Source organism: Tursiops truncatus, chromosome 8, assembly GCF_011762595.2.
Source record: "Tursiops truncatus isolate mTurTru1 chromosome 8, mTurTru1.mat.Y, whole genome shotgun sequence".
NCBI classification, from domain to species: Eukaryota; Metazoa; Chordata; class Mammalia; order Artiodactyla; family Delphinidae; genus Tursiops; species Tursiops truncatus.
In genome coordinates, this window is record NC_047041.1 from 56,343,585 (window position 1) to 56,364,690 (window position 21,106).

General features: G+C 42.7%; 1 protein-coding gene across 2 annotated transcripts in view; it reads left to right on the forward strand.

Moving 5' to 3' along the window:
- XRRA1 (X-ray radiation resistance associated 1) overlaps positions 1–21,106 on the forward strand; it is a 104,596-nt gene that overhangs the window by 57,258 nt on the left and 26,232 nt on the right. For both annotated transcript variants that reach the window (XM_033862277.2, XM_073808454.1), the window contains 2 exons: positions 12,226–12,266; positions 15,148–15,273. In XM_033862277.2, coding sequence (XP_033718168.1) covers positions 12,226–12,266; positions 15,148–15,273 — 167 coding nt within the window. The remainder of the gene's footprint in view (positions 1–12,225; positions 12,267–15,147; positions 15,274–21,106) is intronic.

Genomic DNA, 21,106 nt, shown 5'->3' on the forward strand with positions numbered 1-21,106 from the left:
TCTGATTGCTGTGGCTAAAACTTCCAAAACTATGTTGAATAAGAGTGGTGACAGTGGGCAACCTTGTCTTGTTCCTGATCTTAGTGGAAATGCTTTCAGTTTTTCACCATTGAGGACGATGTTGCCTGTGGGTTTGTCATATATGGCCTTTATTATGTTGAGGAAGGTTCCCTCTGTGCCTACTTTCTGCAGGATTTTTATCATAAATCGGTGTTGAATTTTGTCAAAAGCTTTCTCTGCATCTATTGAGATGATCATACGGTTTTTCTCCTTCAATTTGTTAATGTGGTATATCACGTTGATTGATTTGCGTATATTGAAGAATCCTTGCATTCCTGGAATAAACCCCACTTGATCATAGTGTATGATCCGTTTAATGTGCTGTTGGATTCTGTTTGCTAGTATTTTGTTGAGGATTTTTGCATCTATGTTCATCAGTGATATTGGCCTGTAGTTTTCTTTCTTTGTGACATCCTTGTCTGGTTTTGGTATCAGGGTGATGGTGGCCTCGTAGAATGAGTTTGGGAGTGTTCCTCCCTCTGCTATATTTTGGAAGAGTTTGAGAAGGATAGGTGTTAGCTTTTCTCTAAATGTTTGATAGAATTCGCCTGTGAAGGCATCTGGTCCTGGGCTTATGTTTGTTGGAAGATTTTTCCTCACAGTTTCAATTTCAGTGCTTGTGATTGGTCTGTTCATATTTTCTATTTCTTCCTGATTCAGTCTTGGCAGGTTGTGCCTTTCTTAGAATTTGTCCATTTCTTCCAGGTTGTCCATTTTATTGGCATAGAGTTGCTTGTAGTAATCTCTCATGAACTTCTGTATTTCTGCAGTGTCAGTTGTTACTTCTCCGTTTTCATTTTTAATTCTATTGATTTGAATCTTCTCCCTTTTTTTCTTGATGAGTCTGGCTTATGGTTTATTAATTTTATTTATCTTCTCAAAGCACCAGCATTTAGTTTTATTGATCTTGCTATCGTTTCCTTCATTTCTTTTTCATTTATTTCTGATCTGATTTTTATGATTTCTTTCCTTCTGCTAACTTTGGGGGTTTTTTGTTCTTTCTCTAATTGCTTTAGGTGCAAGGTTAGGTTGTTTATTCGAGATGTTTCCTGTTTCTTGAGGTAGGATTGTATTGCTATAAACTTCCCTCTTAGAACTGCTTTTGCTGCATCCCATAGATTTTGGGTCTCCATTGTCATTTGTTTCTAGGTATTTTTTTATTTCCTCTTTGATTTCTTCAGTGATCTCTTGATCATTTAGTAGTGTATTGTTTAGCCTCCATGTGTTTGTATTTTTTACAGATCTTTTCCTGTAATTGATATCTAGTCTCATAGCATTGTGGTTGGAAAAGATACTTGATACAATTTCAATTTTCTTAAATTTACCAAGGCTTGATTTGTGACCCAAGATATGATCTGTCCTGGAGAATGTTCCATGAGCAATTGAGAAAAATGTGTATTCTGTTGTTTTTGTATGGAGTGTCCTATAAATATCAATTAAGTCCATCTTTTTTAATGTATCATTTAAAGCTTGTGTTTCCTTATTTATTTTCATTTTGGATGATCTGTCCATTGGTGAAAATGGGGTTTAAAGTCCCCTACGATGAATGTGTTAACTGTTGATTTCCCCTTTTATGGCTGTTAGTATTTGGCTTATGAATTGAGGTGCTCCTATGTTGGGTGCATAAATAATTACAATTGTTATATCTTCTTCTTGGATCGCTCCCTTGATCATTATGTAATGTCCTTCTTTGTCTCTTCTAATAGTCTTTATTTTAAAGTCTATTTTATCTGATATGAGAATTGCTACTCCAGCTTTCTCTTGGTTTCCATTTGCCTGGAATATCTTTTTCCATCCCCTTACTTGCAGTCTGTATGTGTCTCTAGGTCTGAAGTGGGTCTCTTGTAGACAGCAAATATATGGGTCTTGTTTTTGTATCCATTCAGCCAATCTGTGTCTTTTGGTGGGAGCATTTAGTCCATTTACATTTAAGGTAATTATCGACATGTATGTTCCTATTCCCATTTTCTAAATTGTTTTGTGTTCGTTATTGTAGGTCTTTTCCTTCTCTTGTGTTTCTTGCCTAGAGAAGTTCCTTTAGCAGTTGTTGTAGAGCTGGTTTGGTGGTGCTTAACTCTCTCAGCTTTTGCTTGTCTGTAAAGGTTTTAATTTCTCCATCAAATCTGAATGAGATCCTTGCTGGGTAGAGTAATCTTGGTTGCAGGTTTTTCTCCTTCATCACTTTCAATATGTCCTGCCAGTCCCTTCTGGCTTGCAGAGTTTCTGCTGAAAGATCAGCTGTTATCCTTATGGGGATTCCCTTGTGTGTTATTTGTTGTTTTTCCCTTGCTGCTTTTAATATGCTTTCTTTGTATTTAATTTTTGACAGTTTGATTAATATGTGTCTTGGCGTATTTCTCGTTGGTTTTATCCTGTATGGGACTCTCTGTGCTTCCTGGACTTGATTAACTATTTCCTTTCCCATATTAGGGAAGTTTTCAACTATAATCTCTTCAAATATTTTCTCAGTCCCTTTCTTTTTCTCTTCTTCTTCTGGAACTCCTATAATTCGAATGTTGGTGCATTTAATGTTGTCCCAGAGGTCTCTGAGACTGTCCTTAGTTCTTTTCATTCTTTTTTCTTTATTCTGCTGTGCAGTAGTTATTTCCACTATTTTATCTTCCAGGTCACTTATCCATTCTTCTGCCTCAGTTATTCTGCTATTGATCCCATCTAGAGTATTTTTAATTTCATTTATTGTGTTGTTCATCATTGTTTGTTTCATCTTTAGTTTTTCTAGGTCCTTGTTCAATGTTTCTTGCATTTTGTCTATTCTATTTCCAAGATTTTGGATCATCTTTCCTATCATTATTCTGAATTCTTTTTCAGGCAGATTGCCTATTTCCTCTTCATTTGTTAGGTCTGGTGGGTTTTTATCTTGCTCCTTCATCTGCAGTGTGTTTTTCTGTCTTCTCATTTTGCTTATGTTACTGTGTTTGGGGTCTCCTTTTTGCAGGCTGCAGGTTCGTAGTTCCCGTTGTTTTTGGTGTCTGTCCCCAGTGGCTAAGGTTGGTTCAGTGGGTTGTGTAGGCTTCCTGGTGGAGGGGACTAGTGCCTGTGTTCTGGTGGATGAAGCTGGATCTTGTCTTTCTGGTGGGCAGGTCCACGTCTGGTGGTGTGTTTTGGGGTGTCTGTGGACTTATGATTTTGGGCAGCCTCTCTGCTAATGGGTGGGGTTGTGTCCCTGTCTTGCTAGTTGTTTTTCATAGGGTGTCCAGCACTGTAGCTTGCTGGTCGTTGAGTGAAGCTGGGTGCTGGTGTTGAGATGGAGATCTCTGGGAGCTTTTCGCCGTTTGATATTATGTGGAGTTGGGAGGTCTCTTGTGGACCAGTGTCCTGAAGTTGGCTCTCCCACCTCAGAGGCACAGCACTAACTCCTGGCTGCAGCACCAAGAGCCGTTCATTCACATGGCTCCTTAATTTGGGATGATTCGTTGTGTATTCATGTATTCCACAGATGCAGGGTACATCAAGTTGATTGTGGAGCTTTAATCCACTGCTTCTGAGGCTGCTGGGAGAGATTTCCCTTTCTCTTCTTTGTTCTCACAGCTCCCAGGGGCTCAGCTTTGGATTTGGCCCCGCCTCTGTGTGTAGGTCGCTGGAGGGCCTCTGTTCTTCACTCAGAGAGGACCGGGTTAAAGGAGCCGCTGATTCAGGGGCCCTGGCTCACTCAGGCCGGGGGTAGGGAGGGAGTGTGGGGCAAGCCTGCGGCGGCAGAGGCCAGCGTGACCTTGCACCAGCCTGAGGCTCGCTGTGCGTTCCCCCGGGGAAGTTGTCCCTGGATCACGGGACCCTGGCAGTGGTGGGCTGCACAGGCTCCCCGGAAGGGGGGTGTGGAGAGTGACCTGTGTTCGCCCACAGGCTTCTTGTTGGCGGCAGCAGCAGCTTTAGTGTCTCATGCCCGTCTCTGGGGTCCGCGCTTTTAGCCGTGGCTCGCGCCCGACTCTGGAGCTCCTTTAACCAGCATTCTTAATCCCCTCTCCTCGTGCACCAGTTAACCAAGAGGGAAGAAAAAGTCTCTTGCCTCTTTGGCAGGTCCAGACTTTTCCCCAGACTGCCTCCCGGCTAGCCATGGCACACTAACCCCCTGCAGGCTGTGTTCACGCCGCCGACCCCAGTCCTCTCCCTGCGCTCCGACCTAAGCCCGAGCCTCAGCTCCCAGCCCCGCCCGCCCCGGCGGGGGAGCAGACAAGCCTCTTGGACTGGGGTGGGGAGTGCTGGTCAGCACCAATCCTCTATGTGGGAATCTCCCCGCTTTGCCCCCCGCACCCCTGTTGCTGTGCTCTCCCCTGCATCTCCGAAGCTTTTCCCCTCCGCCACCTGCAGTCTCCGCCCGCGAAGGGGCTTCCTAGTGTGTGGAAACCTTTCCTCCTTCACAGCTCCCTCCCACTGGTGCAGGTCCCGTCCCTATCCTTTTGTCTCTGTTTATTCATTTTTCTTTTTCCCTACCCAGGTACGTGTGGGGGTTTCTTGCCTTTTGGGAGGTCTGAGGTCTTCTGCCAGCGTTCAGTAGGTGTTCTGTAGGAGTTGTTCCACATGTAGATGTATTTCTGGTGTATCTGTGGGGAGGAAGGTGATCTCTGCTTCTTACTCTTCCGCCATCTTTATTCTTGTTTTTTTTTGAGGAAGGCCTGTATTGCTATGAACTTTCCTCTAAACTGCTTTTGATGCATCCCATAGATTTTGTATGGTTGTGTTTTCATTGTCGTTTATCTTGAGATATTTTTTATTTCCTCTTTGATTTTACTGTCGGCCCATTGGTTTTTTAATAGCATGTTGTTTAGTTTCCGTGTAATTGCTTTTTTCTCATTTTTCTTTCTGTGGTTGATTTCTAGTTTCATGCTGTTGTGGTCAGAAAGGATGCTTGAAATAATTTGTATTCTCTTAACTTTGTTGATGCTTGTTTCGTGAACTAGTATGTGATTTATCCTGGAGAATGTTCCCTGTGCACTTGAAAAGAATGTGTATTCCAGTTTTTTTGGATGTAGTGTCCTTTAGATATCAGTGAAATCTAACTGTCCTATTGTGTCATTTAGGATCTCTGTTGCCTTATTGATTTTCTGTCTGGAAGATCTGTCCATTGATGTCAGTGGGGTGTTAAAGTCTCCTACTATTATTGTACTACCATCAATTTCTCCCTTTATGTCTGTTAGTATTTGTTTTATGTATTTAGGTGCTCCTATTTTGGGTGCATATATGTTAACAAGTGTAATATCCTCTTCTTGTATTGATCCTTTTATCATGATATAGCATCCTTTGTCTTTTTTTGTGGCCTTAGTTTTAAAGTCTGTTTTGTCTCATATGAGTATTGCTACCCCTGCTTTCATGTCATTGCATGAAATATCTTTTTCCATCCCCTCACTTTCCATCTGTATGTGTCTTTCACCCTAAAGTGGGTCTCCTGTAGGCAGCATATTGTAGGTTCTTGTTTTATTATCCAATCTGCCACTCTATGTCTTTTGATTGGAGCATTTAGTCCATTGACATTTAAAGTAATTATTGATAAATATGTATTTACTGCCATTTAAAATCTTATTTTCCAGTCAGTTTTGTATTTCTTCTTTGTTCCTTTCTTCTTCTTTTTGTTTTCCTTTCGTAGTTTGATGACTTTCTTTTGTATTATGCTTGAGTTCCTTTCTTTTTAGCTTTTGTGAATCTATTGTATGTTTTCATTTGTGGTTACCCTGGTTTTCAAGTATGTTAATCCATATCTACTTGCTTTAGACTGGTGGTCATATAAGCTCAAACACATTCTAAAAGATCTAGATTTTCTTACTCCCCTCCCCAACATTTCATGAGTTTGATGTCCTATTTTACATCTTCATGTTTATCCTTTTGTTGTTCACTGTAGTTATAATTGCTTTCATATAATTTGGTTGTTTTTTTTTAATCTATATACTGGCTTATTTAAGTGATCTTCAGTCCTTTTATATATTTACCTTTTCTATTGTGATTTTCCCTTTCCTATATATTCTTGCTGCTTTTCTGTTTAGAGAAGATCTTTCAATATTTCTTTTAAGATATGTTTAGTATTGCTGTATTCTTCTAGTTTTTGCTTATCTGAGAAATTTTTTATCTATTCTTCTACTCTAAATGATAATCTTGCTGGGTAGTGTATCCTAGGTTACAGGTTTTTCCCTTTCAGTACTTTGAATATATCTTGCCACTCCCTTTTGGCCTGCAAAGTTTCTGTAGAGAAATCAGCTGATGGCCTTATGGGGGTTCCCTTGTAACTGACTTTGTTTTTCTCTTGCTGCCTTTAGAATCCTCTCTTTAACTTTAAATTTTGCCATTTTAATTATGGTATGTCTTGGAGTAGGTCTGTTGGGGTTCATCTTGTTTGGGACCCTCTGTGTTTTCTATACCTGGATATCTGTTTCCTTCTTTAGGTTTGGGAAGTTCTCAGCCATAATTTCTTCAAATACATTTTAAATCTCCTTTCTCTTTCTTCTCCTTCTGAGATTCCTATTATGCATATATTGGCATGCTTTATATTATCTCATAGATCTCATATGTTGCTTTCATTTTTTTTTCCGTTGTCTTTCTGTCTGCTGTTCTGATTGGGTGGATTGCTGTTATTCTACCTTCCAGATCACTTATTTGTTCTATTGCATTATTTGACCTGCTGTTCATCGCCTTTAACTCAGTTTTCATCTCAGCAATTGAATTATCTAATTTTGATTGGCTCCTCTTTACAGTTTCTAGTTCCCTGTTACAGTGATCCACATTTCTATTCATAGCCCTTCTTAATTCCTTCAGCATTTTTATTACCTCCTTTTTGAACTCAGGGTCTGGTAGACTGCAGAGGTCTGTTTCATTGTTTTCTTTCAGGGGATTTCTCTTGTTCTTTTAATTGGGAATAATTCCTCTGCTTTTTCATTTTTCTTGTATATCTCAGACTTTATGAATTTAGGAGAAACAGTTATCTACTGTGGTCTTGAAGGGCTGTTTTCGTGTGGGAGCCTCCCTGTGTAGCCTGCTTGTGTCCAATATTTTTGGTACAGGGGCTGTGTTTAGTATGGATGCCTGCCACATCTTTCCTAAGGGTCTGCTGGCCTTTGTCCCCATGATAGAGGGGGTGCGTTTGGTGTTGTGGTGACCAGAGCCTGCACTGGATATTAAGCGGGGCCTCCTCTTTGCTCTTTGGTTGTCTCAGCCCTGTTGGGGGCAGAGTCTGCTCCCCAGCTTTTGGAGTAGAAGCCCCCAGATCCGGTTCTAAGCTGTGGTGTGAGGTAAGTGGGACTGGAGTGCTCCTACTGGGAAAAGAGCCACTGAGTGTTCTTCCCTAGGAGCTGTCTGCCAGAACGTGTGATTCTATGATGCTACCCGCCACCCTGTGTGAGTGCCCACAAAGATCACTGTTGCTGGCATTGTCCTGGGTGCTCGCCTCTGCTTAGGAGCTCCGGTGTTCAGCTCAGAGGTCCCTTAGGCATTCATGTGCCCTCACAAAGCCGCTGGTGCATAAACCTGCAGGAGCTGTGTCCCCTAAGCCCACAGATAGTCAGTTCAGATGGCCCTCAGGCCTGTGTGTGCAGTCCTGGCCCCCAAACCCGCCAGTGAGAACCCACCAGAGCTGCATCCCAGGCACCAGCAGTGGGATTGCCGGTAATCAGCTCAGACATCCCTCAGGCGTGCATCTGCCCATGGGCCCACCAAGTGCACAGAACCTGCAGCAGCCAGAGCCACACCTGCTGTGAGCACGCTGACAATAAGTCTGCTGTGGTGGACCCATTCCCCTCCTTTCCCGTGTTGACAGTGGGGCTCCTCTGCTGGACTCACGTTCTGTCCTGCATGTGCCCCCAGTTGTGGGCTGGGCCATGCTCCAGGTGCTTCGGGCTGTCTCCGCACAGGCAAACCTAGTCCTTTCCCGGGGTCTGTTCTCTGAAGCCCAAGTTTCAGCACCCAATACACACACCAGCAGGCACGTGTCTCAGGCTGGGAAATGCAGCAGTGTGGCCAGGACCATCTGTGCTGGTCAGTCTCTACACTGTGGGGCTGCAGGCCAGCTCCCACACTCTCCTCTCGGGGCTCTGAATCTCCTTGTCTGTCCTGGCAAACCTCCCAACTGGTGAAGGAGGTTCCCAGGGTAAGGGAAGCTTTCCTCTTTCACAGCTCCCTCCCAAGCGTGCAGGTCCCATCCCAATTCCTCTTCTTCTCCCTTTTCCTTTGCTCCTGCCTGGCTACATGGGGATCTTTCTTGCAGCTTTGGTTGTATGAGATCTTCTGCCAGCTTTTAGTAGGTATTCTGTGAGAACTGTTGTGGGAGCAGGTGAGCTCCATGTCCCTCTGCTCCACCATCTTGATTTCCTTCTCCATATGTTTTCTATTTACCATGTTTTTTTTCCTTCTTTTGTGCCTCCTGTGAGCACTGAATGAGTTTTCTTTTAATTCTACTTTTTCCCTAGTTGTTTAAAGTTGTACATCTCATTTCCATTTCAGTAGTTACCCTAGACCTTTTAATCCACATAGTTAAACTCACCTTTGTCTATCAATACCTAGAGTCAACCAAATTCAAGTGTTATTCTTTAATAAGAAAAAAATCTTAATATATGTTTACCTACTCCACCCTACCCCATCACTTCCCATAAAGTAATAAACACTAATAATGATTTGAGTGGTTTTAATTTTTTTTAATTACACATCAGCAGTTACACTGAAAGGTTGAACTCTTAGTTTTACTTACTTCTGTACTCACCACAGCTGCTCATATCTCAGATCTTCCTCCTTCTTACATTCCCTATTGTGTGTCTGTGTATAACTTAGGAGCAGAGAGTTGATTTAATAATAAAACTCAGGGTATTCCCTGGTGGCACAGTGGTTGAGAGTCCGCCTGCTGATGCAGGGGACACGGGTTTGTGCCCCGGTCTGGGAAGATCCCACATGCTGCAGAGCAGCTGGGCCCGTGAGCCATGGCCGCTGAGCCTGCGCATCCGGAGCCTGTGCTCCGCAATGGGAGAGGCCACAACAGTGAGAGGCCCGTGTACCACAAAAAATAATAATAATAATAAAATTCAGGTTATTAGCACTTTAACCATTAGTCTTTATAAAGCTCCTCTTGCCCTATTTTATTTTTTCTCCTTCATTCTTAATCCCTACACCCATTTCCTATTTTCATGTAAGTATCTGGGTTTTTTTGCTAGATATATTTTCCTGGATATGTGGATGTATCTTGTAAAGTATATATTATTTTGTGTGTAATGTGTTTTTAGTTTATATAATGGTAATATGCTGTTGAGCTCATTCTGTTACTTAAGTTTTTTCACTCAGCGCTGTTTTTAAGATTGTTCTTATTGCTGTATGCCCATCCAGTTCTTTCCTTTTATCTAATGCATAATATTCCACACTATGCTCTAACCACACTTTAATTCATCTATTCCCTTGCTAATGGACACCTAGGTCGCCTACCTTGTGTATGTTTCTTGCATATACCTCTGTGCCAGAGTTTTTCTGGAATATTTACCTAGGAGTGGTTTTGTTGGATCACAGAATATATGCATAAGTAGTTTAAATAAGGGCCACCTGGTGCTTCTTCAGAATGGTGGCTCTAGTGTACACTCACACCAGTAGTACATCAGGGTTCCTGTTTCCTTACAACCTTGCCTGCACTTGATATTCCCCAACTTTTTAATTGTTCTAAGTTTTGTTATTTTGTAGGTATAAAGTGATATTTCATTGTTTTAAATTCCATTTTTCTAAATATTTTTGATGTTAAGTATTTCTTCATTTACTTAGCCATTTGGTTTTCAACTTTTATGAATTGCTATTTCATATCCCTTGATAGTTTTAATATTTTCAATTTCTTCTTTTATTCTGTCATCACCTGTCTGTTTACTTCATCTGTAATGGTAGAGATGACATTTTGAAGAGAAGTTCTTAATTTTGATTTACCTAAATATATTAGTTTGCTAAGACTGCTGTAACAGAATACCATAGGCTGTTTGTTTTAAACAATAGATATTTATTTTCTCATGGTTCTGGAGTCTAGAAGTCCAAGATCAAGGTGTTGTCAGATTTGGTTTCTTTTGAGGGCTTTCTTCTTGGCTTATAGAAGGCTACCTTCTAGCTGTATCCTCATTTGGTCCTCCCTCTGTCTGAATTGTCTATGTCCTAATCTACTCTTCTTACAAGGAGACCTTTCATATTGAATTAGGGCTATCCTAATGACCTTATTAACCTTAATTACCTCTTTAAAGGCACTGTTTCCAAATACAACCACATTCTGTGGTACTAGGGGTTAGGACTTCAACATATGAATTGGCCGGGGGGGGGGGGGTGGCGGGGAATGACACAGTTCAGTGCATCACACCAGATCTATACAATTTTATCTTATGGTTTATGCCTTTGGGTTCTTGTTTGAGAAGTATCTCCCTTTCTCATAGTCACAAAGATAGTTTCCTATTCTGTATTTCTTTTCATTTTGCTGTTTGAATGATTCTTTCAAAGAGGGTTTGCATAGAGTAGATTTTTCTTAGCCCATAAAATATCCAAAATTACCTTTATTTTGTTATCATACTTGAATGCTAGTTTGATGAATAGAGAACTCTAGCCTTAAAATAATTTTTACTGAAAACTTTGAAGATATTACTCCATTGCCTTCTAAATCCATTGCTGCCAATGAGAAGTCTGACACTAATTTGATTCCCATCCCTTTGTAGGAAACCTATTTTTGCTCCCTGGAATCTCTTAAGATTTCCATTTTTTCCTTTGGAAATTTGAGTAAGATGCATCTGGGTGTGCAGTTCTTTTTTGTTTATCCTGTTAGATACTTTGTATTCTTTCCAAGATGGTTTCTGTCATCTTGGAAAAATTTTCTTTCTTATCCCCTTTCCATTCTCCGTTTTATGAATTAGCTCTTCAAGTGGGTCTTTTCTTCTGTACAACACATTTATTAAATCTTTTATTTGATTATCATACTTTAAAATTACAAAATTATTAAGTTTCTCTTCCGTAATGACTGATTTTGTTCTAGAATGAAATAGCCTTTTGAATTCCTTAGAGGACACTAATTATTCTATTTAAAGTTTTTATTCTTTTGGTTAAATTTTGTTTGTTTCAGATGCTAGTTCTTCTTTTATATTTCATAACTTTCTTTCATATTGTTAATTTTCCTCAGACATTAGGAAGTGCTTGACTGTGCATCTTTCTCTTGAACAGTCTCCAGTCTGAAACTTAGAATGCACGTTCTGGTTTCTGGAGTTGCTTCCTGTAATTTTGGGGAGGGCCAGGACATGAGTTTGGATAGAGTGCACCTCAGTTCATCTTTCTAGATATGGGGGCTCTCTATCTGCCCAGAAGATCACTGCTTAGCACCTACACTTGTGACCACGGCCCATCTCTCAGCTAACTCCTACTTTGTTCCTTGCACAAACCTTTCCCAAATTCCTTTCAGACCCTTGTCATAGGAGTTGTTTATGCCGTGTGATGTTCCACCCATACTATTGCTTATTTCATTTAAATGTAACCTTCTCTGCCTAATATCATTAACATGTGGAAGGGATCCCATTAGTCAGGGCAAAGGTGAGTGGTCCCTGCACAGGATCCAGTCCCAGCAGATGCTTTGCCTTATTAGGTTGAACTGAGCTCTTTATTGGCTCATCTTAGTCTGATGATCCCAAGAATGAAATCACTCTGCAGCCTCCTCCTTAGTTACTTATCTCTCCTGAATTCACTGTCTTAACACACTCTATTTGTACTAATATAACAAATAGTATTTTCAAATCCTCTGACAGACTATCTTTTATATACATTTTTCTCTTCTAAGACAGTTGGTTTGCCTTCTGACCAATACTGACTGCCCAACAGTTCTGAGGCTCGAAAGAGCTTGCATGTTGCAAAGTCAGGAAGAAGGTCAGTGTGGCTGAAATATAGTGAGTGAGGGGCAGGGTAGCATGAGATAAGATTAGAGAAGTAGGCAGGGGCCAGATCAGGCAGGACCTCAAAAGCCTGGCCAAGGGGTTTGAATTTTTTTCTAAGCGCAAAGGGCTTATTACCTGACACATGTCACAGCTGTTCCTCTTCCCAGTTAGCACTGAAGCTCAGGGCCAATGAGTACTCCCTCTAGGAGGTACCCTGCTGCATACAATGGGTGGTAGCCCCAGACCCTGGCCTCTCCGGGGATCAGTTAGTGCTCTCACCAACCTTCATTCTGTTTCTCTTCTATTTCAGAGGTTGTGTTCTCATCTTATCCTGGATTTTCAACCTCAGAGGTAGGAACTGCCTACTTTATATTTGCATCCTTGAGTCAAAACATTAATTTTAATAAACAAAAATAGGTTAATGGAGCCATGAGAGGCATTTACATATATAACACTGAGGAGGCCCATTCACTGAACCGACCATGTTCCAGGCACTAAGCTGGCCTATGGAGATGCAGCAGCGGACTCAACAGGCAGGTCCCAGACCTCACACTGCCCACAGACTAGCTTCCATTGGTCTCAGATGCTGTTCAGTAGTAATGGTTGCTACCTCACGTGATCAAGCTGGCATTGAAGTGAGGCTGCCACCAGGATGAAGCCCAATAGCTTCCTAACAAGAGACCCTGCCCGAAAGCTAGAGTGAAAAAGAAAAACAAAAAAACCCCAAAGCTAGAGTGATCCTGGCTAAACACACCACCATCCGGGGTCTAATCCTTGGTGTCACAGGCTTGGCATCTTTTGTTGTCTTTTCATCCTGGACTTCTTTACAGCATGGTGGCATCAGGGTTCCAAGAGAGCAAGGCTCTGAAATTCAAACAATGGCATTTTCTGTTGGTCAAAGAAAGTCATAAGGCCAGTATATTCCTGCAGTACAATTCTGATGCTAGTTACCTGGAATTAGCATGCGTCCCACAAGTTAAGGGCACAGTCCCCAATAAGACTGCCCTCACTTCAGACACTAGCTGCAAGTTTGGGGGTCCCCAGGCTACTTGACCTACTGGCAATAAATTCTAAAGTTCCAGTGACCCCCTCGGGTTCAATAATTTGCTAGAACGACTCATAGATAGAACTCAGGAGAGCACTATACTTACAATCACAGTTTGACTATAAAGGATACAAATCAGGACGAGCCAAATAAAAAGACACATAATGAGGGCTGGGAGGGTTCGAAACACAGAGCCTCTTTGCCCTCTTACTGTGGAATGAGAGTGTGTCACCCTCCCAGCACATCTGATGTGTTCACCAACCAGGAAGCTCACTTGAGTCTCAGTGTTCAGAGCTTTCATTGGAGTTTCATTACATAGCCACAATTGATCGAACCGTTGGCCACATGATTGAACTCAGTTTCTAGCCCCTCTCCCTTCCCCAGAGGTCAGGCTGGCTCAAACTCCAATCCTCTGATCACACGGTTGTCTTTATAGTATGGCCAGCTGCCATCCTAAGTCATCTCATTAGCGTGAACTCGGGTATGATCCAAGGGTCATGCATAACAAAGACATTCCTATCACTCTGGAGATTCCAAGGGTTTTAGAAGGTCAGTGCCAAGAACCCAAGACAAAGACCAGACAAATTCTTTATTATACAGCAGCCAGTCTAGTTTCAAGGGATTAAGAGATACAGACTCCACGTCTGAATGGGAGGAGCAGCAAGGTCACACAAGCGCATGCATAAGGGATAGAGGGGCTTGTGGCCACAGAATTAGGTTGCTTAGTGCTCAGATCCCAACTGTGTGGCATCTGAGAATGTAGAGAGTGAGTTGAATGGTTGAAACATTTAGCAGCCTCTCTATCACTGTCAGATACATCCCACTCTAAGACAGGGCCCTTTCTGTCCCCGGCAGAGCCAGTCATGCCCTCAGATCAGGACATTCCGGCCCCCTGGACAGGGCTAGGTAACCCCCAAGCCTGTCTGGCTTTTTCTTCTCTGTGCTCCAGTCTGATTTGCCCACTTTGGCTCACACAGCCTCGCTCCGGGTAGGGAATTGCACAGTTGAGGAGATACCTTACCAGACCACCACCACATTCCACTCAGCCTCTTGGAGATTGCATTCGGATTTCCTTGAGAGGAGAGTTCCCAAGCACCGCCACTGGTTTTTGTTTTACTGTCACCCATGACTTATCCATCTCACTTGTGGCTGTACAAGTTGGACCCCAGGAGAGGACAAAAATACTTGGCCAATAGTAGGTGCTCCAGGGACTTCCCCAGCGGTCCAGTTGTTAAGATTCTGCCTTCCAGCACAGGAGGCGTGGGTTCGATCCCTGGTCAGGGAGCTAAGATCCCACATGCCATGGGGTGTGGCCAAAAACTTAATAAATAAATAAATAAATAAATAAATAAATAAAAAGGAATTGCTGTAAAAAAAAAAAAAAAGTACGTGCTCCACAAATGGTCATTAAATGAGCAAAGGAAATTTAAGTGACTTGCTCGAGATTACACAGCAATTAATGGAGCTTAGATGAATCTAGTTCATCTGAACCCAGTCATTAGCCCAGCATCTACCCTGGTTAGATGGTTAATCCAGCGACTTCCACTTTCTACTTGATCAAACATGTTGACCCTAAGGCAGGCTGAGGTGTGCTGAGAGACCATGACTGACGCTGCAAGTGAGCCAGATGCACTGGCCACACCCAGGCCCCACAGCCTGCCGGAAATTGTCCAGGACTTAGCTGTCGTTTTATCTCGGAACTAAGAGCCTCCACTGTAGGATGTGGACTAGCCCATCAGAGCAGGTGTTCAAGGCTCAGGTCACTCCTGCTCTGTCTCCTCACTAGGAAAAGTCCCCTTAACAATGCAAGCCCTGCCCTTTCACCTTCTGGAGAAATTTTAACCCAACTGTATAGAGGGGCAAGTTCAGGATAAGCCACTATAGGGCAGAAAGTGAGAGGTGAGAGCAAAGAGCCTCAGCAGTGGTGCACTGCTGTATTGTACTTTGGCTTCAGAGAACTTGAAACTGGAACTTTGCGTACCAGAGAACTAGCTCACCATGTGACATAGGAAACTTGGAGCCAGAACTCTGGGCCCTTGATGACATCGCCCCTTATGACCCTGGATGTCTCTTTTGACCCAGCCTCTCTAGAATGGTCATTCTATCCACCACACTCCCTAGGAAGGGTCTGTTGGCCCACTTCTTATCACCAGGGCACTTTGACTTTGACTTTCTTTTCCTTCTAAGACAACCAAGGTATGTGCGCTTCCTCCCATATTCGAGATTCTTCCCCTGAAGTCACTGAAAGCGAGGAACCAGACGCTGGCCCTGCCCTTCCCAGAGCTGAGGTACCTTAGCCTGGCCTACAACAAGGTGACTCTCTGCTTCTCTACCTCTTTCCTCAGGGGCACAGACGGGAGGGTGGGGTGTGAGCTGCTCTGGCCTGAAAGCTAACCCTCCCGTTCCCTTCATCAACAGTATGCAGGCTCAGGAATTCTCAGGGTGGGGGGAAGCAGAGGGCATGCAGGCCAAGGCAGGAGTCCATCCATTCAGTCACAGATATTGATGTAACACTTAACATGTGCCAGGCTCTGTGCCAGGCACTGGGGATACAGGTATGCAAAGAAAGATTCAGCCTCTGAATCTGAAGACTGATACTGGACAAATAATTATAATATAAGACTGCTCAGTGTCATGAAGACATTCACAGTGCTATGAAGTATGTGACAGGGCAGGGGGTCTTACCTAATATTTGGGATCAGGGAAGGTTCTCTGCAGAGTGGTGTTTAAGCTGAGATGGGAATCAGTGAGTTTATTGAGGTGAAGACTGAGGGTAGAGTGAAGTGAGAAATGTTCTAGCCTAAGGGAGCAGCAGATGTAAAGTCCATGGGACAGATTTAACATGTGTTTCCTTAACATGTTTTTGTTTTTTAATTAATTTATTTATTTATGGCTGTGTTGGGTCGTCGTTGCTGCACACGGGCTTTCTTTTAGTTGCGGCAAGTGGGGGCTACTCTTCGTTGCGGTGGGTGGACTTCTCTTGTTGAGCATGGGCTCTAGGTGCACGGGCTTTGGTAGTTGTGGCGCATGGGCTCAGTAGTTGTGGCTCGCGGGCTTAGCTGCTCCACGGCATGTGGAATCTTCCTGGACCAGGGCTCAAACCCGTGTCCCCTACATTGGCAGGTGGATTCTTAACCACTGTGCCACCAGGGAAGCCCCCCCTTAACATGTTTTATGTTAACATATTTTTCCAACAGCTATGTCCTATAAAACTTCCAGTAAACCCCACTAATTGAGCCCTACTCAGGTGTGAAATGCAGGCAACTTTTAAGGTACTCTGCTTACATTCCTTCTGAGGCAAGTGGTTAGTACAGCCAACCTTCCTGGGTGTTTTCTTCTAAGAGTTATAATTTTAGCTGTAACATTTAGGTCTTTGATCCTTTTTTTTTTTTTTTTTTTTTTTTTTGCGGTACGCGGGCCTCTCACTGCTGTGGCCTTTCCCGCTGCAGAGCACAGGCTCCAGACGCACAGGCCCAGTGGCCATGACTCACGGGCCCAGCCGCTCCACAGCATGTGGGATCCTCCCGGACCGGAGCATGAACCCACGTCCCCTGCATCAGCAGGCGGACTCCCAACCACTGCACCACCAGGGAAGCCCAGGTCTTTGATCCATTTTGAGTTAATCTTTATATATGGTGCGAGATAGGGGTCCGGCTTCATTCTTTTGTATGTGGATATGCAGTTTTCTCAAAACCATTTATTTTTTTAAATAAATTTATTTATTTATATTTGGCTGCATTGGATCTTCGTTGCTGTGCACGGGCTTTCTCTAGTGGCAGCTAGCGGGGGCTACTCTTTGTTTTGGCGCGCAGGCTTCTCATTGTAGTGGCTTCTCTTGTTGTGGAGCATGGGCTCTAGGCACGCGGGCTTCAGTAGTTGTGGCTCGCGGGCTCTAGAGCGCAGGCTCAGTAGTTGTGGCGCACGGGCTTAGTTGCTCCACAGCATGTGTGATCTTCCCGGACCAGGGCTCAAACCCATGTCCCCTGCATTGGCAGGCAGATTCTTAACCACTGCACCACCAGGGAAGTCCTTCAACACCATTATTGGAAAGACTGTTCCTTCCCCATTGAGTGGTCTGCTCACCCTTGTTGAAAATCAGTGGATCATAGATGTATTATGGGTCCTCCTTTCATTCTTTTTTTTTTAAATTTATTTATTTATTTTTGGCTGTGTTGGGTTTTCGTTGCTGCGCGCGGGCTTTTCTCTAGTTGGGGTGAATGGGTGCTACTCTTCACTGTGGTGCACAGGCCTCTCATTGTGGTGGCCTCTCCTGCTGCAGAGCACGGGCCCCAGGCACACGGGCCTCAGTAGCTGCGGCACACGGGCTCAGTAGTTGTGGCTTGTGGGCTCTAGAGCACAGGCTCAGTAGCTGTGGCACACGGGCTCAGCTGCTCCATGGCATGTGGGATCCTCCCGGACCAGGGCTCGAACCCATGTCTCCTGCACTGGCAGGCGGATTCCTAACCACTGTGCCACCAGGGAAGCCCCCTCCTTTCATTCTTGAAACTGGTAAGTTGTGTCTTTTATTGATCCAAAGTAGTTAGAAGTTATCCTTTTTATGGACTTAAAAAAAAAAAACACTAAGCTAGGTGCTGGTTTCTTTGGATTTCTCTGTAGTCTGTTTTCCATTTCATTGATTTCTGCTCATAACTTCATTTCTGTCCTACTCACAATGAGCTTAATTGGCTCTTCTTTTTCTAGATTCATAAATAGTATAATATTAGATCATTGATTTAGACCTTTCTTCTTTTTAATATAAGCATGTACAGCTATAAATATCTTCTTTAAGCACTGTTGGAGCTGCATCCTACAAATTGTGTCATAATTTTCATTCAATTAAAATATTTATATTTTTTTATGATTTCTTCTTTGACTTTGGGTTGTTTAGAAGTGAGTTGTTTTATTTCCAAATATATGGGGATCTTCTAGATAACTTACATTTGTTGAGTTCTAATTTAATTCTATTGTGGCCAGATAACATAATCTGTAAGATTTCATTCTTCTGAAATTTATTTAAACTTATTTTATGGTCCATCCTATATTCTAGCTTGGTGAACACTCTGTGTGCACTTAGAAAAAAATGTATATTCTGCAGTTTTGGGGGATAGTGTTCTATAAATATCAACTAAGTTAAGGTGGTTGGTGGTGTCACTCAGATCTTTTATGTACTATTGTTTTATGTGTTCTATTAATTATTGAGAGCAGTATGCTAAAATCTCCAGCCATGGTTGTGGATTTATTTCTCCCTTTAGTTCTGTCAGTTTTTGCTGCATGTATTTTGAAGCTCTACCCTTGGGTACATTTTCATTTAGAATTTTTATATCTATTTGATGTGTTTATCCTTTTGTTATTATGACTTGTCTTCCTTTGCCTCTAATAATACTCCTTGTTTTAATGTCTATTTTGTCTGATTTTAGTATAGATGGACAGCTCTCTTATGCTTACTGTTTGCATGGTGTATCGTTCTTTCCTTTTACTTTCAACCTATTTATAACTTTGTATTTAAAGTGTATCTCACTGAGACAGCATATAGTTGGTTCTTGCTGGGATGCTGGAGCATTTTCTCAGCATTCCTGCTCTATCCTCATCTTGCAGCCTTTTCTGTGTTCCTACACCTCAGAGGGTTTATCTCCACACTCTTGTTCCTCCCCCAGCAGTGACTGCTTTCACTTGTTAGTTAGTGCTTGCTAGTCTGATGGTAGGGTACCAGTGGGAGGGCCCAACCCCTGTCTTAAGTAGGCCCTGGGTTCCTGTGTCTCAAGGATGTACCCTTCTCAGGGGTCCTACCCCTGTCCCAGCAGTAGGCGACTTCTAATGAAATGGGCCAGGTTGAATTCCTCCCCTACCACAGGAGTAGCAGGTTTTAATTTTTTCCCTCCCCAGATGCAGGGCCCTGGGCCCAACAGGGTTTGTTGACCTTCCTCAGCAGCTTCAGGCTTTTGTTCACTAGGGAGCAGGGTTGGCAGGGCTTCCTGCCTTTCCTACAGTGGCAGCTGCTCTCCTCCTCCAGACCTACACCCCAAGGAAGGCTTTCTCCAGTCTCCCTCACTGTGTCCAGTCTTTTGCCTACAAGTGGGCGTGAATTCCCCTTGTGTCTGCAGCTCTCAGGAGTTCTATTCTCCTACTGTAGCCCACACTTGGCCTTTAGCAGTTCATTAAAAATTTTAGCTGACTTCTTAAATACTTAAATGCCACTCATCATCTTTTCCTCCCACGTTCTGCCACAGGTGAGCCAGGGTCCGTGTCCCATCCCTCCTTGGAGGTGCCCTACTTTCCTTATATTTCAGGCCACTTGATTGCCCTGAGACCTTAGCTCTCTGTTGCACTCAAGAAAAGTTGTGCAGGTGTAGGTTATTCAGTTTTTATATTGTTGTTAGGAGGTGAGCAGCAGTCTTTCCTGTTTTCTACATTTCACTTGAGTTTTTAAACATTTTTCTTTATGAGAGTTACCCCCTTACATATATCTTTTTGTCTGTGATCAGTTGTCTACTGCCAGAATGTAGGTTCTTTTGCGAGCTGTGACTTTGTTTTGCTTACAACTATTTCATCATCTTTTCAAATAGCACCTGATACATGTTAGGTGCTCAGTATGTTTGTGAGATGAATGAGTGATGTTCTGATCATGTCAAGGAGTACTCAGGCAACCTGTGTTGAAATTAATATTCAATTTATTAAAGTTAAAAATTTTAAAACCAGTTATGCCTTCAAACAGAATTTATATACATCTAGAATATTCACTTAGAAATCTAGTAAGTTTTGTGCCAAAAGTAAAATAATCACTTTGACTCCACCTTTAACTAATATTTACTTACTTCATAAGTTTGACTATTAAGTTATATTCACCCTAACCCAATGAAAAATTGGGCAGAAATTTCAAGGTGTCATTGGAATCTGAATTTATTTCCAGGGGCATTAAACTCACCTTATAAGGAACAAGCTAACCTGATGGTCAAATTCTGCTTACAATAATCAGCCAGAATCCTAAGCCTATATCTTTCAGCTGGGACTTAATTTCACAGAAAATATGGCACACGTGCCCTGGGTATTGTTCAACTTTCCACCAGTATTTTTTTTAATAAATTTATTTATTTATATTTTTGGCTGCGTTGGGTCTTCCTTGCTGCGTGCGGTAGTTGCGGTGAGTGGGGGCTACTCTTCGTTGCGGTGCGCGGGCTTTTCACTGCGGTGGCTTCTTCTCTTGTTGTGGAGCACGGGCTCTAGGCGTGTAGGTTTCAGTAGTTGTGGCACGCGGGCTCAGTAGTTGTGGCTCACGGGCTCTAGAGTGCAGGCTCAGTAGTTGTGGCGCACAGGCTTTGGCGCACGGGCTTAGCTGCTCCGCGGCATGTGGGATCTTCCCGGACCAGGGCTCGAACCCATGTCCCCTGCATTGGCAGGCGGATTCTTAACCACTTCGCCATGAGGGAAGTCCCTCCACCAGTTTTAATTGTAACCTTCTTCAACTTTTTAGCTACCTGATTTGGATGGATGTAATTTTGCATCCTGACAAAATTAAATTCTCCATCTCCCATTTTGTGGTGACTGCTTCTTGACTACTTGATTTGCACAAAAGTGACTCTGCACCCTCTTTAACCATCATTATATAGTCATTTATCAACACATATTAGGTTTCTTTGTAGATTCATCTTTCTTCCCTCTTTTTCTACAGTCTAGATAAGAAGTCAGCAAAACTTTTTCTGTAAAAGAGACAGATAGTAAATATATTACTCTGTCACAACTAGTCAACTCTGCCCTTGTAGCACAAAAGGCAATACATAAGTGAATGAGCATGTCAGTGTTCTAATGAAACCTTATTAAACAGACAGGGACCCAGATTTTGGCCAACAGGCTATATCTGCTGACCCTGGTTTTTGTATATTCTTTGGCTAAGAGTGATACTTACATTTTTAAATGGTTGAAAAAATCAAAAGAAGAATAATACTTCATGACCCATGAAAATTATGTGAAATTCAAATTTCAGAGTCCATAAATAAAGTTTTGTTGGAAAACTTACTTATGAATTGTCTATGGCTGCTTTTGTGCTACAACAGCAAAGTTGAATAGTTGCAACAGAGACCATATGGCCTGCAAAGCCTAAAACATTTATCTGGCCTCTGACAGAAAAGGTTTGCTGATCTCTGGTCTAGAT